This window comes from Eulemur rufifrons, chromosome 24 (assembly GCF_041146395.1).
Source record: "Eulemur rufifrons isolate Redbay chromosome 24, OSU_ERuf_1, whole genome shotgun sequence".
Taxonomy (NCBI): Eukaryota; Metazoa; Chordata; class Mammalia; order Primates; family Lemuridae; genus Eulemur; species Eulemur rufifrons.
Window position 1 is genome coordinate 3,994,067 of NC_091006.1, and position 17,638 is coordinate 4,011,704.

Sequence of the window (17,638 nt, forward strand, 5' to 3'; positions counted from 1 at the left end):
CTTTAGATGCCAATAACAAGTCTCAGGTTGTCACCTGACTTCTGACCAACCCATTATAAATCAGAGGGTTCCCGTAACCTCCTGCTCAGGTTTGATAGTTGCTGTAAAGGCCCACCGAACTCAGGGTAACATTTACTTACATTTACTGGTTTATTGTAACACGAAGGACATTACAGCAGATGAACAGCCAGATGAAGAGGTGCGTAAGGCGGGGTGTGTGGAAGGGGCGCAGAGCTCCATGCCCTCTCCAGGTGTGCCACACTCGCAGCAGCTTGATGGGTTCACCAGCCTAGAAACTCTCAGGACCCTGTAGTTTAAGGATTGTTAATGGAGGCTTCATCATGTAGGCATGATTGATGATTAACTCAATCTAGGGCTCTACCCTCTCCCTTCCCTGGAGGGTGGGGAGGCTGAGGCTGGAAATCCCAAGCTTCTAACCTTGGCCTGGTGTTTCTAGTGACCAGGCCCCATCCTGAAGCTACCCAGGAGCCCATCAGAAGACGTCTCATTAGGGAAGAAAACACTCCTGTCACCCTGGAAATCCCAAAGGTTTTAGGAGCTCTGTGACAGTAATTGGAAACAGAGACCAAATACATATTTCTTATGTCACAAGACGCTAAGGCCCTTCCTCCTCCTTTTGCAGAACAGTGAGTTCCAGTGTTAGCCCTGTTACTCTCTAGATGTTCTTCTAATTATTGAATTTTTACTGAGTGCCAAAAGTACAGAAAAGTTGTAGCCTTCTCTATGAGGCCTGCGTGAAACACCTTTGCAGAGAAGTGCAGCCAAAACAAATGCAGCTTGGTTTGTGCCTAGGTGCCTGAAGGAAGATCCTGCTACCATGTCCCTACTACAGAGAAGCCTGGATCCTGAGAAGACCCTGGGTCTGGTGGATGTGCTCTACACTGCTGTGCTGGACCTAAACCGCTGGAGAGCAGGGAGGTTGGTGTCTGCACCAGTCCCTTGAATTGGCTGTGTGAGTGGTTTGCACTGAGGTCCACACCCGGGGACAGTGTGACCACACACAATTTCATGTATGCTCACATCACTGATAGTATGTGGGTAAATAAGGCAATATAGAGAATTTTCAGTAACTTTTTATTTTAGAATAATTTCAAATCTGCAGAAAAGTTGCAAGAATATAATACAAAGAATTGCTGTATACCTTTTATCCAGATTCCCCAATTTGTTAACGTTTTTGCCTTTATTTTGTCATTTGAAAGGAAGTCCATCAAAAGGACTTTTAACCCAGCTTATATTCTCCTTAAGAACTCAGAGCAGAGAAATGTTTAGAAAATTTACTTATATCCTTCATGAAATTCTCATACATCTGAAAGTAGTTGCAAGATTCTCTCTCTGTGAATTGTTAACTTTAGAATTGGTCGGGACCTGAAATATGAAGGCTGTTCAGAAAGTATCCAGCCATTGTTAGTGTAATGACTCGTGATACATGGCTGGATACTTTCCAGCAGGCCTCACGTCTAGCCTTGCCCCCTTTCCCTTTCTTAACCCATGAGCACCCAGAGGCCCAGAACGGTGAAGCAGCTTCTCCAGGGTCACACAGCCATCATCTGCCTCAGCTTCTGCCCCATGCCCTTTCTATCTGTAGGGCTCTCTGTTAGTGTAGCAGAAAAGTACTCAGAAAACTGTGGAAGTAGGAGCCGTCTGTTCCAACAGCAGTGGTGCACAATATCCCCACGTCCTGTCCCGCCACCTCCCTCTGCTTTGTGGACTTGTCCATTGTCCCTCTGCTGGACCGCCTAGCGCTCAGTCCCTGTTCCTCTGCACAAAGGTAACCTCTGCCAGTGGCATCCCCCATTGAGGCCACGCGTAGCTCTCCTGCACTGCAGTCAGAGGGTTTCACTCGGACTCCTCAGAATTGTAACATTAATTGTAATGTTACAGTTTCCACAGCCCTGTGTTGGATGTTGCAGATTACATATTCTCAAAACCCTTGGGTATTCATTTATTTTTATCTATAAAATAAGTGAACCTGCTACCAACTAGAGAGGTCTTTCTTGTTTTCAAAGCCTTTCTTAAATAGAAAGATGTCCATTTTATTCTCCACTTTGTATATTTGTTTTTTTTTTTAATAAATAAATTTCTGTTTAAACAGGGAACAAGCTTTGCCCTGCATACAGATCCAGCTTCAAAGGGAGATCTGTGATTTTGGGAATCAGGCTGACCTGCCTTCCGGAAATGGAAACAAATCTTCTGGTGGCCTGCAAAAGACATTCTCCAAACTGACCTCCCGGTTCACCAAGAAAACTTCGTGTGCCAGCTCTAGCAGCAGCACCAATTATTCCATCCAAAGTACCCCTTCCAAAAACATCTTCATAGCTGGGTGTTCAGAAGAGAAGGCCAAAATGCCCGGTAATATTGACGCAAGGTTGCAAAACATTTTGAACATTGGTAATTTCCCTAGGACTACAGACCCTTCACAATCGGCTCAGAATTCCAGTAATCCAATGGCCAATGGTTTTCTCATGGAGAGACGTGAGACCTTCCTGCATGGGGACGAAGGCACGGACGAGAAGGGTATGAACTTACCAACAGATCAGGAAATGCAAGAGGTGATAGATTTTCTCTCAGGCTTTAACATGGGCCAGTCACATCAGGGCTCTCCGTTGGTGACAAGGCGTAATTCTGCTGCCACAGCCATGGGGACTGAGCAGAAGGCAGGAGCCGTGCAGCCACAGCAGCCATCGCTGTCAGTGGCCCCTCCACCACGGCCACCCCAGACTGGAGCACACACACCTCTGACACCCCAGCCGGGACTGGCACCTCAGCAGCAGTCCCCAAAGCAACAACCACCCCAGGTCCCGTACTACCAACACCTACTCCAACCCATTGGATCGCAGCAGCCCCCACCCCAGCCTCGGGCACCTGGGAAATGGGTACATGGCTCATCCCAGCAGCCAGCACAGACCGTTGGAGCAGGTCTGTCTCCTCTTGGTCAGTGGCCTGGCATATCTGATCTCAGTTCTGACTTGTACAGCTTGGGTCTGGTGAGCAGCTATATGGACAATGTGATGTCGGAGGTTTTGGGACAGAAGCCGCAGGGACCTAGAAATAATACCTGGCCAAACCGTGACCAAAGCGACGGAGTCTTTGGGATGTTGGGAGAGATCCTGCCTTTTGATCCTGCAGGTATGTGAGGCCTCCCCACCCCTTTAACCATTTCACTGTGAACTCCTAGCAAGAGTGGGAAACAGTGGTGAGAAAGAGCCTGAGAAGGTAGGCGGAACTGTTGTTCTCATGTTACAGAGAGCAGGATTGGGGCTAACAGAAGTTCCTGGAATGGCTCAAAGTCCCATAGTTCAAGTGGGCTCCAGCCTGGGCCCCCTATTCTTGGGAGCTGTGGGGCACTTTTTCGCTGATGACATAGTCTGTTCACCTGATTCTCGTTTTTTGCTTGAACTGTAGGACCTGTGAAAGGTGGCAGGGTGCCCTCCTGCCTCATGAAATATACCTTCTCCTGGCTTAGACAGTGTGAAAATAACACCAGAGTCATCTTAAGAAATCAGAGAAAGAATTTAGAAACAAAACAAAAATAAACTAGGAAGAGGAAATAAGGGAAAAAGCCAAAATTAAGTAAATTAAAAAGAAAAATATAGTAGAAATTAGTAGTCTAAAAGGAGAATCTTTGAAAGACCAGTGAAATAGATAAATCAGTTTATTATGAGCATGATTAAGAGAAAGCAGAGAGAAACCAAAATAGGAAATAGAAAGGAGAAATAACTACAAATATAGGAATTAAAAGCACTTTAAGAGAGGACTGCTGGGCATAGTGGATCATGCCTGTAATCCTAGCAATTTGAGAGGCCGAGGCAGGAAGATTGCTTGAGCCCAGGAGTTTGAGGTTGCTATGAGCTAGGCTGATGCCACGGAACTCTAGCCCGGGCAACAGAGTGAGACTGTGTCTCAGGAAAAAAAAGAGCACATCTCTTTGCTTATAATAGAATTGAAAAAACTTCTGGAATTAGTAAGAAAATCTGATAAGGTAGGTAGATGCAAACTTTTTTATCTAATTTAGCAGAAGGCATACAGAAGTAGAAAATATATTTCATTTATGGGAGAACACTGTGAAATATCATAAATAAGTATAACAAATATTTTTATAAGCAAATACCACCAGAAGAGGAAATTCCTTGCTAAAACACCCCAGCATTAATCTTTTTTTTTTTTTTTTTTTTTTTTTGAGACAGAGAGTCTCGCTCTGTTGCCCGGGCTACAGTGCCGTGGCATCAGCCTAGCTCACAGCAACCTCAAACTCCTGGGCTCAAGTGATCCTTCTGCCTCAGCCTCCCGAGTAGCTGGGACTATAGTCATGGGCCACCATGCCTGGCTAATTTTTTCTATATATTTTTTTAGTTGGCCAGATAATTTCTTTCTATTTTTAGTAGAGATGGGGTCTCGCTCAAGACCCTGATAACTCTTATGTCTTTAGCCTACAAATCCTTTTTCTTCTGGGTGTTCTTTTCTGACCCTCAAGTCCATGATGTTGCCTTATTTAGAACCCACCCCAAGGGCACAAGGTCTGCACAGTCCGTTGTGCAGATTAAGGAGGGGTGTTCCTCTGGACAGGTGAATTAGAGAAGGCGCCCTCTAGTGCCCCTTCTGAACAGGCAAACTGGGGGCGTGGCTTGACTAACTCTGGTATCAAGGCCTTGATTTCATCCCCTGTTCTCTCCCCTAGTATGGGCATCTTTGTGCAGTGCACAAATGGCACAGCCATGGTCCTGTGACAGTGCCCTAAGAGCAAGCTGATAATGGGATTGTGCCCTAGTATCTTTTCCTAATTTGAAGCTAAAAAGTATGCACTACTGAGTCCTATTGATTGGTGATCCATAGATGCTTTCCTGCCATATCTTTTTGTTTGACCCTTTATCTAAATGCCACCTGTGCTCTTGTTCTCCCACTCATACTGCCCTGCACATCCTTACTCAGTTCTGTCCAGTATGTTTCCAGCCACCTCTTAAAGCATTCTGAAATCTCATCTCATTCTTTGCTGCTCTTACTATCTTCAGACAGAATGAGCAAGTCTCCTGTCCAATATCCAGGAAAATGCTCGATCAAATCTTGGCTCAAGGCTCACGCCTGTACTCCTAAAACTCTGGGAGGCTGAGGCGGGAGGATTGCTTGAGCCCAGGAGTTTGAGGTTGCAGTGAGCTATGATTATGCCATTGCACTCTAACCGGGGTGACAGAGCGAGGCTCTCTCAAAAAACAAAAAGCATCTTGGCTCAATCAGGAACAGTATATATCGTCTGTCTAGCTGGCACTGATGCTTTGATAGCTTTCAGTAGTCAGTTGTCATCATCTGATTTTCTAAGTTGTTAGCTAATAACTCCAGGTACATAGCAACAAGACATTGAATAATTTTAAAGTGACTAATATTTGTCTTCAAAATCTGGTCATGGATAAATCAAATCATTTTTCTCTCTGTCTTTCTTTCATAATCAGCCTGCCTCTGTCCTGGGCATAACCCTTCCTGACAGCCCCAGCTTCAGACCCGTGTGCTGAAAGCCCCATCTCACTGTAGCAGGGTGCTGGGCAAAGCCTGCACCCACCTGTGTGGGCCACAGGCCTGGCCGCTCCTCCCCACTTCCATTGTATGTGTGACCAGCACATGCTCAGAGGGTAGGGAAGGAACCAAGAGGCCAGTTTGGCCCCAAACCCTGTTTGTTCCTTTGTCTCAACGCAGTGGGTTCAGACCCGGAGTTCGCACGCTACGTGGCAGGAGTGAGCCAGGCAATGCAGCAGAAGCGGCAGACCCAGCACGGTCGCCGGCCAGGCAACCCCCGGGGCAACTGGCCGCCCATGGACGACGCCCACCGGACCTGGCCTTTCCCGGAGTTCTTTACAGAAGGGTGAGTGCTGGGGTACAGCAGGGAAGCCCAGAGTGGGACTTGAGTCCCCCATGGGCCCTATGAGCAGAGAGGCTCCTTGGCATCTGTGCACTCTTGTTAGGCAGTTCAGTTTCAAGCGTCCACGAGAGAGAGTGACACGTGATTCTGTCTGCAGGGGATCAGAGTTCTGTGACTGACTGTAAGATGCCAGGTGGCGTGATGGGTCCCTGTGAACACACAATTGGTATAAATTCATAATTTTCAAGACAGATTCTTCAGCGCTAGACAAGGATGTTATTTGATTAAAGGTGTTTGTAAAGGAATTGCATGTTTAACACAGTCTTTATGCTGAAATGAGTGTGGCTGTGAAACCCATGTGGTTTATGGAATGCCATCGGCATAGCCTACAGAAAGCAAAGGTTCATGGTTCAGATTCCAGTATATTGAAAGAATTGCGTGTTTTTATCATAAACAAAACTGGGGATTTTTCACATCTTATATTGCTGCCTGGTTAATACATCTGGATAACTAAAGACCATCTCAATTTTTTGTTTTCTCTAAAGTAAATTTTATATACAAACTACAGGCTTCTTAGAGGAATAAAGGGAAGTGATGAATATGTATTGATTTTGAAATAAGGGCAAGGAAGAAAACCTTAAGTTTTTAGAAGGGAGAGACAGAGCACTATTTGGTTATGAGATGAGTACAAGGTAAGGACTGCTCTTTTAGGGCTGGGGTGGAGGGTAGGGGCTGGCCTCGGGTCTGTCCAGCCAGTGTCCAGGCTGGCTGCAGGAGGCCCTGGACCAGCTTCTCTCTTTGGCTTTCAGGGATGGCCTGCACGGCGGCTGGTCAGGTGCTCAGGGAGACTCCGCCAGCTCGAGCGATGAGACGTCCTCGGCCAATGGAGACAGCTTGTTCTCCATGTTTTCAGGGCCTGATCTCGTCGCTGCTGTCAAGCAGAGAAGGTAAGAAGAGATTTCTGAACCAAGGGGAGGAGAGAGGGGAGTGTGAATGTGACCTATAGCTTACTCCTCTGGGAAAGTCAGGAACCCAGTCGCTCCCAGTCTGCCTCGTGTCCTAGAGGTAGAGGGGCTCTTCCCATACTAGCTAGCTGAAGGCCTCTAAAGAGCACCTTCAGGAAGTGTTTCCCACAAGGAAGAGCTGGCCTCATCTTCTCAGGTTTCTGTGGGGCCACCACACAGGCTTGCAGCCCAGGTGACTCAACATTGGGTTGAGTTTTTGCTGGCAGAACAGTCTTACGGTAGCCCAAAATACCAGTATGATGGGGAGGAAGGATTCAGGAGACAGGGTCTGCCGGTGCTGGTCTGTGCCTTGCAGGAGGCAGCTCTTTCTTTGGGAGGAGCAGAGGGCCAGCACAAGCAAGTTCTAACCTGGACTCACCAATAGGCTCTGGAACCCCAGACGAGGGCCTGGCCCTCTCTGACCCTCAGTTTTTTTGTCATAGGTGGTACTGGATAAAATGACCTCTGAATGGTATTTCAAAGTTGAAAAAAGGAGCACTATAGCATATTCAGATCTAAGAAGGTTTCAATAGTAGTCATAAAAATTAAAATGGGCTCTGAACTAAGAGAAGAGTTTGATTAGAAGTAGACAGACTGCTGTGGATGTGAGGAAGCCAAGTCCAGAGGTGGCAGAGTAAGGGACACGGGCAGGAATGGAGAGTGTGCCGGGTACCCCGGGCACCAGGAGTCATGCTGTGGGAAGGGAAGCCCAGTACACAGATGCGTGTGACAGGGTCAGTCTTCACTAGATGAGCAGTGGGGAGCAGGTGCGTACAGACGGAAGGGTACCTAAGTTGGTATACACAGAGTAGTAAAGGAGGTGATGACCCCGATTGGTCACTAGCCAAGGTAGGCTGCTTTCTGTAGGGCAGGCCCTGGCCTAGGCACTTCACATACATTTTTTTCCACTTAATTCTTACAACCTATATTTACTTGCTAGATCTGCCATAACAAATTACCACGGATTGGGTGGCTTGAACAGCAGGTATTTATTGTCTCACGGTTATGGAAGCTAAAAGTCTGAGATCAAGATGTTGGCAGGCTGGTTTCTTCTGAGGTCTGTCTTCCTTGGCTTGTCATGGCTGCTTCTCCCTGTGTCTGAACATGGCCTTCCCTGAGCGTCTCTGCGTCCTGGTGTTCTCATAAATCATACTGGATCAGGGCCTCACCTAAGGACCTCATTTTAACTTAATTACCTCTTTAAAGACCCAGTCTTTAAATACAGTCACATTCTGGGGTGCAGGGGGGTTAGGACTTCAACATATGAATTTTGGGGATATACTGTTCAACCCCTAACAACCACCTTATAAGTCCTACTTTATCCCCAATTAATAGGAGAGGAAACTGAGGCTCAGAGAAGTTAAATTCATTCACCCTTTCATTCAGTGGCACCTGTCATGGACCAGGTGCTGGTGGTACAGGTGCAAACAAAACAAAATCCCCTTCTTCTTGGAATTCGTATTCTAGGGAGAGAAGACAGATAAAAAAAAATATTAAATAGGTTGGGTTGGGCACTCTGACAGAAAATACAGCAGGGTGTGAGGTGGAAAATGCAGGGAACAGGTGGCTTTTCTATTTTCAGAAGGGTAGCCAGGGAGGCCCCCGATGAAGAGAGAGCTGAGTAAAGTGAGGGCGCGACTGGCAGGGAAGTGGCGGTGGGGAAGGTACGAGAGGATGACACGCATGTTTTCAGCCTGAGCTGCTGGGTGTAGGGGTGCTGGGAACCGAGATGGGGGGACTGCAGGGGGAGCCAGTTTGAGCTGGGGCAGAGTTTAAGACTTCTGTTTCAGACATGTGGTTGACTGGACATCTGAGAAGTCACCTCTAGCACCACTTCTGCAGAGACTGCCATCCGCATGCAGGAATACTGGCTCTGATCCCACCACACCCTGCCCTTTTTATTCAATATTGTAACAAACTTTTTCATGTTGCTACAGTAGTAAAACTAATGGAATTTGGGGGTTTTTCTCCTTTTTTTGCTTTTCTTTCTTTTCTTTTCTTTCTTTCTTTCCTTCCTTTCTTTCCCTCCCTTTCTTTCCTTCCCTTCTTTATCTTTCTTTCTTTTGACAGAGTCTCACTCTGTCATTTGGACTAGAGTGCTGTGGCACAGCCTAGCTCACAGGAACCTCAAACTCCTGGGCTCAAGCGATCCTCTTTCCTCAGCCTCCCGAGTAGCTGGGACTACAGACACATGCCACCACATGTGGCTAATTTTTCCTATTTTTAGTTGCCCGGCTAATTTTTTCTGTTTTTAATAGAGATGGGATCTTGCTTTTGCTCAGGCTGGTCTGGAACTCCTGACCTCAAGTGATCCTCCTGCCTCGGCCTCCCAGAGTGCTAGGATTACAGGTGTGAGCCACCGCGCCTAGCCTGGGCTTTTGTTTTTAAGTCACATATTGTTAGTACATGGTGAACAGTCAGTATCTGTTGACCAGATTAACAGAAGGCTAAAAGTAGTGGACTCAGAGCAACTGAAAAAAGCCTGTCTTCATGCCTGCCACCCTCCCCTGCCAGATCTGCCTGTGCTGGCTTTTTGGGAGTGCACCATTCAATGCCGACTCCCCTTATCCCTCTGGACCCAAGGCCTCCCCACTTAGAACCAGGGCCCAGAGACACCAGAGCCAGGTAGCTAGGGTGTCCCCTGCAGGTAGGCTGGGCTGGAAGCTGGGCGATCACTGCTCTGAGCTCTTGGTTCTTGCAGGAAACACAGCAGCGGAGAGCAGGAGACCAGCACGCTGCCCTCACCGCCTCTCCTTACTACGATAGAGGACGTGAACCAGGTATTGCAGGCTGGCTTGTGGGTTCAGACCGTGGCCAGTTTCCACAGCTTCAGTTTTAAGGGGGCCTCGAAGTAATGAGGGGTCCTCTTTGTGGTGAATAACTTTTTCTCTCATGATTTTTTCTAAATGATTAGCCAGCTCATCTGACTCAGAACCACATGTAGAGGAAGCTCTAGGGCTGTGCTGTCCAATATGATAGCCATTTGCCACCTATGGCTAAATAAATTTAAATTAAATATAAATAAAACTTTAGTTCCTCAGTTGCAGTAGCTGCATATAGCAAGTGGCTACTGTATGGGACAGTGCAGGCATAGCACATTGCTGTCATTGCAAGAAGTCCTATTGGACAGGGCTGTGGGGAGGGGCTGTGCTCTCACCTTGTCTTCTAGGTGGGACTAAGGGCCAGAGGCCTGGGGAAGTGGTGAAAAATAAATTACCAGAAATGCCACTAAGGACTCTTTTCTGTTTCTCAGGATAACAAAACCAAAACATGGCCACCCAAAGCACCCTGGCAACACCCTTCCCCGCTGCCCAGCACGCTGCCCAGCCCAAGCGCACAACTCTATGCAGTCGCCAGCCCCGGCAGCCAGTGGAACGACACCATGCAAATGCTGCAGTCTCCAGTGTGGGCTGCGACCAGTGACTGCAGTGCCGCGTCCTTCACCTACGTGCAGCCCCCACCACAGCCCCCACCCCCACCAGCACACAAGGCAGTACCCAAGGGCTTCAAGGCTTTCCCCGGGAAGGCCGAGCGCAGGCCGGCTTACCTGCCCCAGTACTGATCCAGGGCCAGCCTGCTTGCATGCCCGGAGCTGCTGGGGTGAGTGTCCCCGCCCTAGGGCCAGCTAGCTGACACCAGCCCCCCAGAGGACCAGTGTACCCCTGTCCCAGGGAGAATTCCTTGGGGACAAGGGTGGTTGGCAGCTCCAAGCCTTCGAAGCCTGGCTTTTCAAACTTTGGAGGCATCAGAGCCCTGGAGAGCCAGCTGTAGACGGAGGTTTCTAACCCTCAGGATGCTGGGGGATCTGCATGCCTAGTAAGCACTTCAGGGGGCTCTGATGCAGGCAGCCACCGGCCACACTTGGAGCAGCACAGCTCGTGGGTTTTTAGTCCTGCTGTGTGTTGGGAAGGCATCAGGCCTGAAGGCTTAGAGCAAAACTGACCATTCTTCTGAAACCCTCTCCTCCTCCTCCCTTCACACCTTGAGTGATGACCACACCAATCACTGTATTTTATAGCTATTTTTTCATGTAGGTTTTTAGTTAAAACATCTCCTGCCTAACATGCATCGAGTATTTTAAGGTGACAGATATACTGGCTGGAGGTTTGTTCAACACTATCTTTATTTAAGCTTATATAAAACGGGCAAAGTTTAGAATATTTGTGAGCAGACGCAGTCACCTGGGTTTCTGTGGGTGGCAGCCCCTTGCCACCCAGCAGCACCCTGGGAGTGCAGTGTCTACCAGATTCACCACAGCAGGGTGGTAAAACTGATGTCAGAGGCGTATTGCCGAAGGCGCGCGGAGATGAGCCGGCCAGCTGCCGTCTGTGTGCAGGATGGAGCTGCACCTGCTGCCCGTGGGGCCTTCCCCACGGGGCCAGAGGCCTGGACACGGTCCTCAGAGCAGGGGGTGTGGTCAGGGGCTGCACAGAGACACCTGCACTTGAAACTGCAGGAACATTGTGAGCTGGCTCAGAAGACAAACCAATTAAGATGTAGATAGAAATTAATTTAAAGTCTTTTCTTAAAAAAAAAAAAATCCACCTCATTTTCAGTTAACATGTGCCATTAAATAGATGACATCCTGTGGATTTAGGAGTATTTTCCAGCCAGAATGGATCCAGAAGAATTGAATGGTGCTTAAATTGAGAATTAATAATAAATCTATCTATATAGAATAGACATATCCCACTGTATAGTAATTGAGGTTACAGAAAGTTCTTTATATAAAACTTATTTAAATTTTTCATATTTCATCTTTGAAAAAGTCTAATTGAGAAAAATCCATAATATTTTCTGGTATGAAAGTTTGACAGTATTAATATTTTTTTTTATATTTTCTTAAATCATTAAACCATTTTAATATATGTTAACTACTAATAAATGGTTTATTCTTTTTAGCTCCATATAAGCTTTTCCAGCAAAGATTGTAATAACACATTTATGTTCTCATTTTTCTATAAATATAAGTAAATTTATATTTAAAAATACCAAAAAGAATATATATATGTATGTACACACACACACACACACACACACACAATAATTGTAGAGGACCCTGAGGGTGTCTGAGCCCAGCCACCTGAATTTTTAGTACTGTGTTGTCGGGCTGTTTCCAGGCCTTGGGTGTTGTCTTTTGTGCTGTGTGGGGATGCCATTGCTGCCTGTATTTATGATCTTTCACCGTGGGTTCCGAGCATTCACCTCACCATGTTTACAGAAAACTATTTTGTATATAGACTTTTCAGGCACGTGCTTTGCACCAACCCCGTGTGGCTCTTGTCTGTGTTAGCTGTCACAGTGTGCACACTAATCTCTGTTAAAGTTGTTCGTGGCTGTTTTACCTGTAAGATAGTTTTCTATTTCCTTCAGTAATGTGTCCACAGTACCCTGTATTTCGAGTTCTATTATACTGAAATACTCTTGTTTTAATAGTGCCTCCCCAGAGACCTCACCTTGGACAGAGGTCAGTCCTTGATGCCCCAGCACAGTTGACATCGCTAATTGTCACTTTCCAGTTTGTTCTTCTCTATCAAGGAAGACATTTTTTAATTGCATCTCCATGGGCGGTGAGACTGTGTGAAGCTGTTTATGTGGTCTCTATGTAGGTGCTGTGTTCCCAGCACCACCTTGCTCTGAACACTGGTAATTCCAGGTGCTGCGCTCGGCAGAGGGGTCTCGCCAAAGCGCATGTGTGTGCGTGTGTGAATGTGTGTGTCCTTTGCATGGCCGGGCGTGGCTGCCTTGCTCGGGCATCAGCAGGACATGGTGTGAATAGTTACAATGCTTCCAAACTGGAACTCTACATTTTGTATCTTTTAAAGCTCCTATAAGTAAAGTAATTCTTGGCTTTATTAAAAATATACATTTAATAATACTTTGTATCTTTGTTTAAAATGAACAGCAGACACCATGTCAGAAGCCCTGCCTGACTCATTACTTTGAAAAGCTGCGCATGAGTTGATTTGTAGGTCAGCTTGTTCCCTGATTCTGAGACTTAGCAAGGGGGAAGGTCACTTGGGATATTAAGGTGAGCTGGAATGGATGGGCAGGAAGCAAAACCACCAGCCACAACTCCTGTCTTGGCTTCCCTAAGGACATAGATGGTTTAAGCCTCTGCACAAGTGGAGCCGATACAGTGGTAAAGGAGACTGTCTCCTGGAAGGATGCAAGCTCTCTCTTTGGGTTGGGGTCTGCCAGCACCCACATCCTACCAAACGTGGGTGCTGTGACCTGCCCAGCCAGCCTGTCCACGAAGCAGACCCAGGAATGAGAACTTGTTTCACCTTCTCCTCACAACAGGGACCCAATCTGTGGCAGAGAGACCCTGCCTCACAGGCAATAAGAAGGACCTGTCTCACTGGATGATGCCATCCTGCTAGGCAGAAGGAAGACCATATCATGAGAACCAGAAATGGAGGGTGTGTTACAGGGGAATTTCAACTCATTCTCATTGACAGAAAGAAAGCACTTCACTGAAACTTTTTTTCATGAACTTAGGAAAATGCAGTAATGTGAGCATTAATATATAGCCTGTGAGTATAAGTATCACTTCCAGCTTATTTCTGCTGAGATTCCTTGAGGTTGAGCATGGGGACCAAGTTCTAGAACCTTCCAAATGCACCTCAGGACAAGGTTGCTTAGTAACATGTTGCATGAGTGTGCTGAGGAATACACTGGAAGTTTATATGAAAATGCTAGCAGGAAAAAAAGTACGTATCTTATTCAAGTGTGTTCCTATTTCACACAAGCACCCAGTGCTAGTCACTGGCTTTGATTCCCAGCAGTGAAGCAGCAGACAGAAGCGGAGTCTTGTCTCCCTGGCTGTGAGACCGGATGGGTGGGGGTGGAAGCAGAACAGATGTTAGACCTGAGCTCCTAGAGGGTCCCTGGAGGCCTAGGCCCCATCTGAGAAATGGAAGAGGACACACAGGCAGTTGGGAGGCTTGAGACCCTCCTTTCCCACCTGGGGGCTCCTTGAGAGAGGGGCTGCCAGCATGCAGGGGGTGTAGCTGAAATGCTGCAAGCCAACGATGCAGCTGTGAGCTGGTGGCCGCCTGTGCATTGTGTGGCCACTGCTGTGACCCTCCTCCCGATTTGGAGACAAAGGAAATAAACCTTTCCCAGTGGTCAGCTCCTTAACTGCTAAATAGCCACGTACGTGGACAGCATGACTGGCTGCCTCCCAGCTATACGTCCCCACAAGTCTGAGGAACCTCCAGGGCGGGCTCCTGGAAGGAACACATGCAACGAGCCTTAAAATTGCGCAGGGGTAGGGTGGCTGGGCCCAGGCCTCTGCGCATCTGTGAGGGGACTGGATGTGGGTTGTGTTGGGATGTTGAGTTGTGTATGTAGGCCTAGGTGCGGGAGAAGGATTGTTTCAGGTGTGTCACCTTATTTCAACATTTACTAATGTCACCTAGAGGCCAGGCCCTTGCTAAGAGCCAGGAACGCAAGGAAGATGCAGTCTCTGCCCTTGAAACTCAGTCTTTTAAAGGAGACAACCCCATCTTCCCCATCTTTGGTAAAAATACTACCATCTATCCACCCAGTTGCTCAGGCTGCTTATCCTGTAAGATACTCTTGGTTCTTCTTTCCGAACTTGACTCTCCTCATTCAAGTGCTATATTTCCATGCACACTCAAACTCCACTTTATTCTTACATCTCCACTGCCATCAACCTGGTCCTCACCTGGCTCCTGCCTTTCCCTCTACAGCCTCAGGGTTTCCCATACACAGACTCCCCCCCCCCCCGCCCCCCACTCCCACGTGGCCTTCCCTGTGCCCTGCAACCCAAGGCTGTTCTAGGGCCACAGCCCATACTCCAACTTGGCTTTGTTTCACACTTAGCACTCCCCTGGAATCTTGTGTGTTTGCATTTGTCCTTCACTAGAACCAAGGTCCCCTGAGAGCAAGGGAGGGAGTCTTGGTCGTGGTCACATGTCCCAGGGTGCAGGGCAGCGCCTGGGACCACCACAAAGCAAATTGAGACAAATGAAAGGAGGTGCTTTGGGGCCAGAATTTGCAAATTCTAATACAGAGCAAAAATAGAACTAAAGGCTGGGCATGGTGGCTCACATCTGTAACCCCAACATTTTGGGAGGCCAGAGCGGGAGGACCAGGATGCCTAAGGCCAGGAGTTGGAGTTGGCCTTCGCAACTTAGCGAGATACACCCGCCTCTACAAAAGACAAAATTAGCCAGGTGTAGTCGCATGCGCCGTAGTCCTAGCTACTGGCAGACCCAGCAACTCCAGAGGCTGAGGCAGGAGGATCACCTGAGCCCAGGAGTTAAGAGGCTACGGTGATCGATGATTGTGCTATTGCCCTCTAGCCTAGGTGACAAAGCGACACCCTCTTAAAAAATAAAAAAACATAACTAGATAAAAAAGACTCTCACATTGGACTAAAAGAAAATACATAATCACCAGAATTTGTACCGGGATTAACATTAGGCGCTGTGGACAGGACTATGTAGACCTTTAATAAAAACATGGCTTCCTATTCTCATGGCAACCACGCCTATGTACGGTGGGAGACAATTTTTAAAAGACCATGGGTTCACAGGGAAAATCTGGGGATGAAGCTACGACGCGAGAACGGAAAAGCTCCTTAGCCTCCTGGGGTGCGGGAAGTAGCGCCCCCCACTCCCCGCACCCCTCTGGCGTGCGCGTGCGCAGTCCGCCCCCATGCAGAGCATGCGCGCCTGCGCGCACCACCTCCATCCGAGACGTGCGGACGCAGGCGTTTGCATGTTTCCCTCCCCGCAATCCAGCTCCAGATCCTGCACGGGGACATGCGCACGCGCGCGCCACCGCCCACACTGGACGTGCCAGCCCACACGCAGGTGCTTGGGCACCCTTCCCCCAGCAGTGTCTGCGCTCGATCCCGCCTTTCCCGCGTGTGCAGACGTGTGCACGAGTCCTCCGGAGGGCGCCCGAGCTCGGAGCTGCACCGAGCCCCGGACGCGCGGTCTTCTCATCTTCGCCGGGTCGCTGTGACTCAGCATGCCCGCTGGGCGCGCCTCCCCGGAACAGTTCTAGAAAGTCTGTCGGCGTGGCCGGGCGCGGTGGCTCACGCCTGTAATCCTAGCACTCTGGGAGGCCGAGGCAGGAGGATTGCTTGAGCTCAGGAGTTCGAGACCAGCCTGAGCAAGAGCGAGACTCCGTCTCTAAAAATAGAAAAATTAGCCGGACATGGTGGGTGGGCGCCTGTAGTCCCAGCTACTCGGGAGGCTGAGGCAGGAGGAAGGCTTGAGCCCAGGAGTTTGAGGTTGCTGTGAGCTATGATGATGCCATTGCACTCTAGCCCAGGCAACAGAGAGACTCTGTCTCAAAGGAAAAAAAGCACATCTCTTTGCTTATAATAGAATTAAAAAAAAACTTCACCTCTTGCCTCTTCTCCAATACTCAGAGCTATTCCTGTGGGTTTTAGGTGGCTGGGAGAGAACTTTGCAGAAGGCAGTGTGGCAGTGGGCAGGTGAACACCCGTAAGATCTTTGGAAAGACTTGGAGTTTTAAGTGACAACTCAACTAAACATAAACACCAGGGGGAAGCATTGATTTCCATTCCAGCTGCAGGCAGGGGTAGCCTGGCCCCAGGAATTTGGACACTGTGAGGTTCACTCTTGTTATCTCTGTAGGGGTCATTCTCTCCATTGTCTTCCTTGAGACCACAGGGACTGAACCTCATCGGGTTTGCTCATTCAAACATGTTGCTTAATGCCACAAAAAGCAGAGAATTTCTCCTGCTGGCTGCAGGGTCCTAGGAAAAGACCTTGTTTGGCTGGCTTAGGTCATGTGCTCATCACCAATGCAGTCAGGCCGTGGAAGAAACACAGGGCAGGAGGTAATGGTTGAGGACAAAGACAACAGTTATCCACCACAGTCACCAAAAAAAACCTACTAGAACAATGGAGTCAGTGGCTACTGAGACTGGCTTTCCTGCTGGGTGAGGTTCTGTTCTGAAACACAGGATTTTGGGTGAGAGTGCTGTTCTGTGCAGATAAGTAAATGGCTCAGATGGGAAACTCTGGTTGGAGTCTTTCTCAGAACTCCAGTACAACAGATACTGCTCTGCATTGTTAGGGTTGTGCTGGGTGTGGAAGCTCAGTCATGTTGTTTTGGTTTTAGAGACAGGGTCTGGCTCTGTCGCCCAGGCTGGAGTGCAGTGGCAATATCACAGCTCACTGAAGCCTCGAACTCCTGGGCTTAAGCAATCCTCCTGGATCAGCCTCCCGAGTAGCTGGGACTACAGGGACAGGCAACCACGCCCTTCTGTGGAAGCTCGATTATATCTTAAGAGTTGCTGGTTCTTAGAGAAGGGCCATGTGGACAGGGCTGTTCTCTGGAAAGTACTGTGACTATTCATTTCTCCAGTTTCCAGCCCCTTCCTATTTCCCTTTTTCATCTTTAGGACCCCAAATCATTCTGGACAGGGAGAGAAAAGCCATTTGTGGAGGCCAGAGGTGGCAGCGACTGCATGGAGTTGGGAGGTGGGTAGGAGGAAGACCTAGGCCTGGGACTGCAGCGGGACAGGACACACTCTGTGGTTGGCTGGCCTGTCTGGGGAATGGTGTGATGGAGATGCTCAATATAAGAGCACACAGTTCCTGGACTTCTTGTCTCTGACTCCATTTATTCCCTCTCATCCAGGCTCATGACTTCCAATGCTGTCTGTTCACTGATGACTCCCAAGTTTCTCCTGCAGCTCGGACCTTTTCTCCCCTGTTCTCCAGACATGAATACCAGTCAACGCCTCCACTTAGAT

At 48.3% G+C, this 17,638-nt stretch overlaps 1 protein-coding gene across 1 annotated transcript in view; it reads left to right on the forward strand.

The window, feature by feature from the left end:
• GARRE1 (granule associated Rac and RHOG effector 1) overlaps positions 1–11,528 on the forward strand; it is a 64,065-nt gene extending 52,537 nt beyond the window's left edge. The window contains exons 12-17 of the mRNA XM_069457275.1: positions 814–939; positions 2,114–3,147; positions 5,704–5,869; positions 6,676–6,813; positions 9,572–9,650; positions 10,124–11,528. Coding sequence (XP_069313376.1) covers positions 814–939; positions 2,114–3,147; positions 5,704–5,869; positions 6,676–6,813; positions 9,572–9,650; positions 10,124–10,432 — 1,852 coding nt within the window. The 3' untranslated portion in view covers positions 10,433–11,528. The remainder of the gene's footprint in view (positions 1–813; positions 940–2,113; positions 3,148–5,703; positions 5,870–6,675; positions 6,814–9,571; positions 9,651–10,123) is intronic.
• The last annotated feature ends 6,110 nt before the right edge of the window (positions 11,529–17,638 follow it).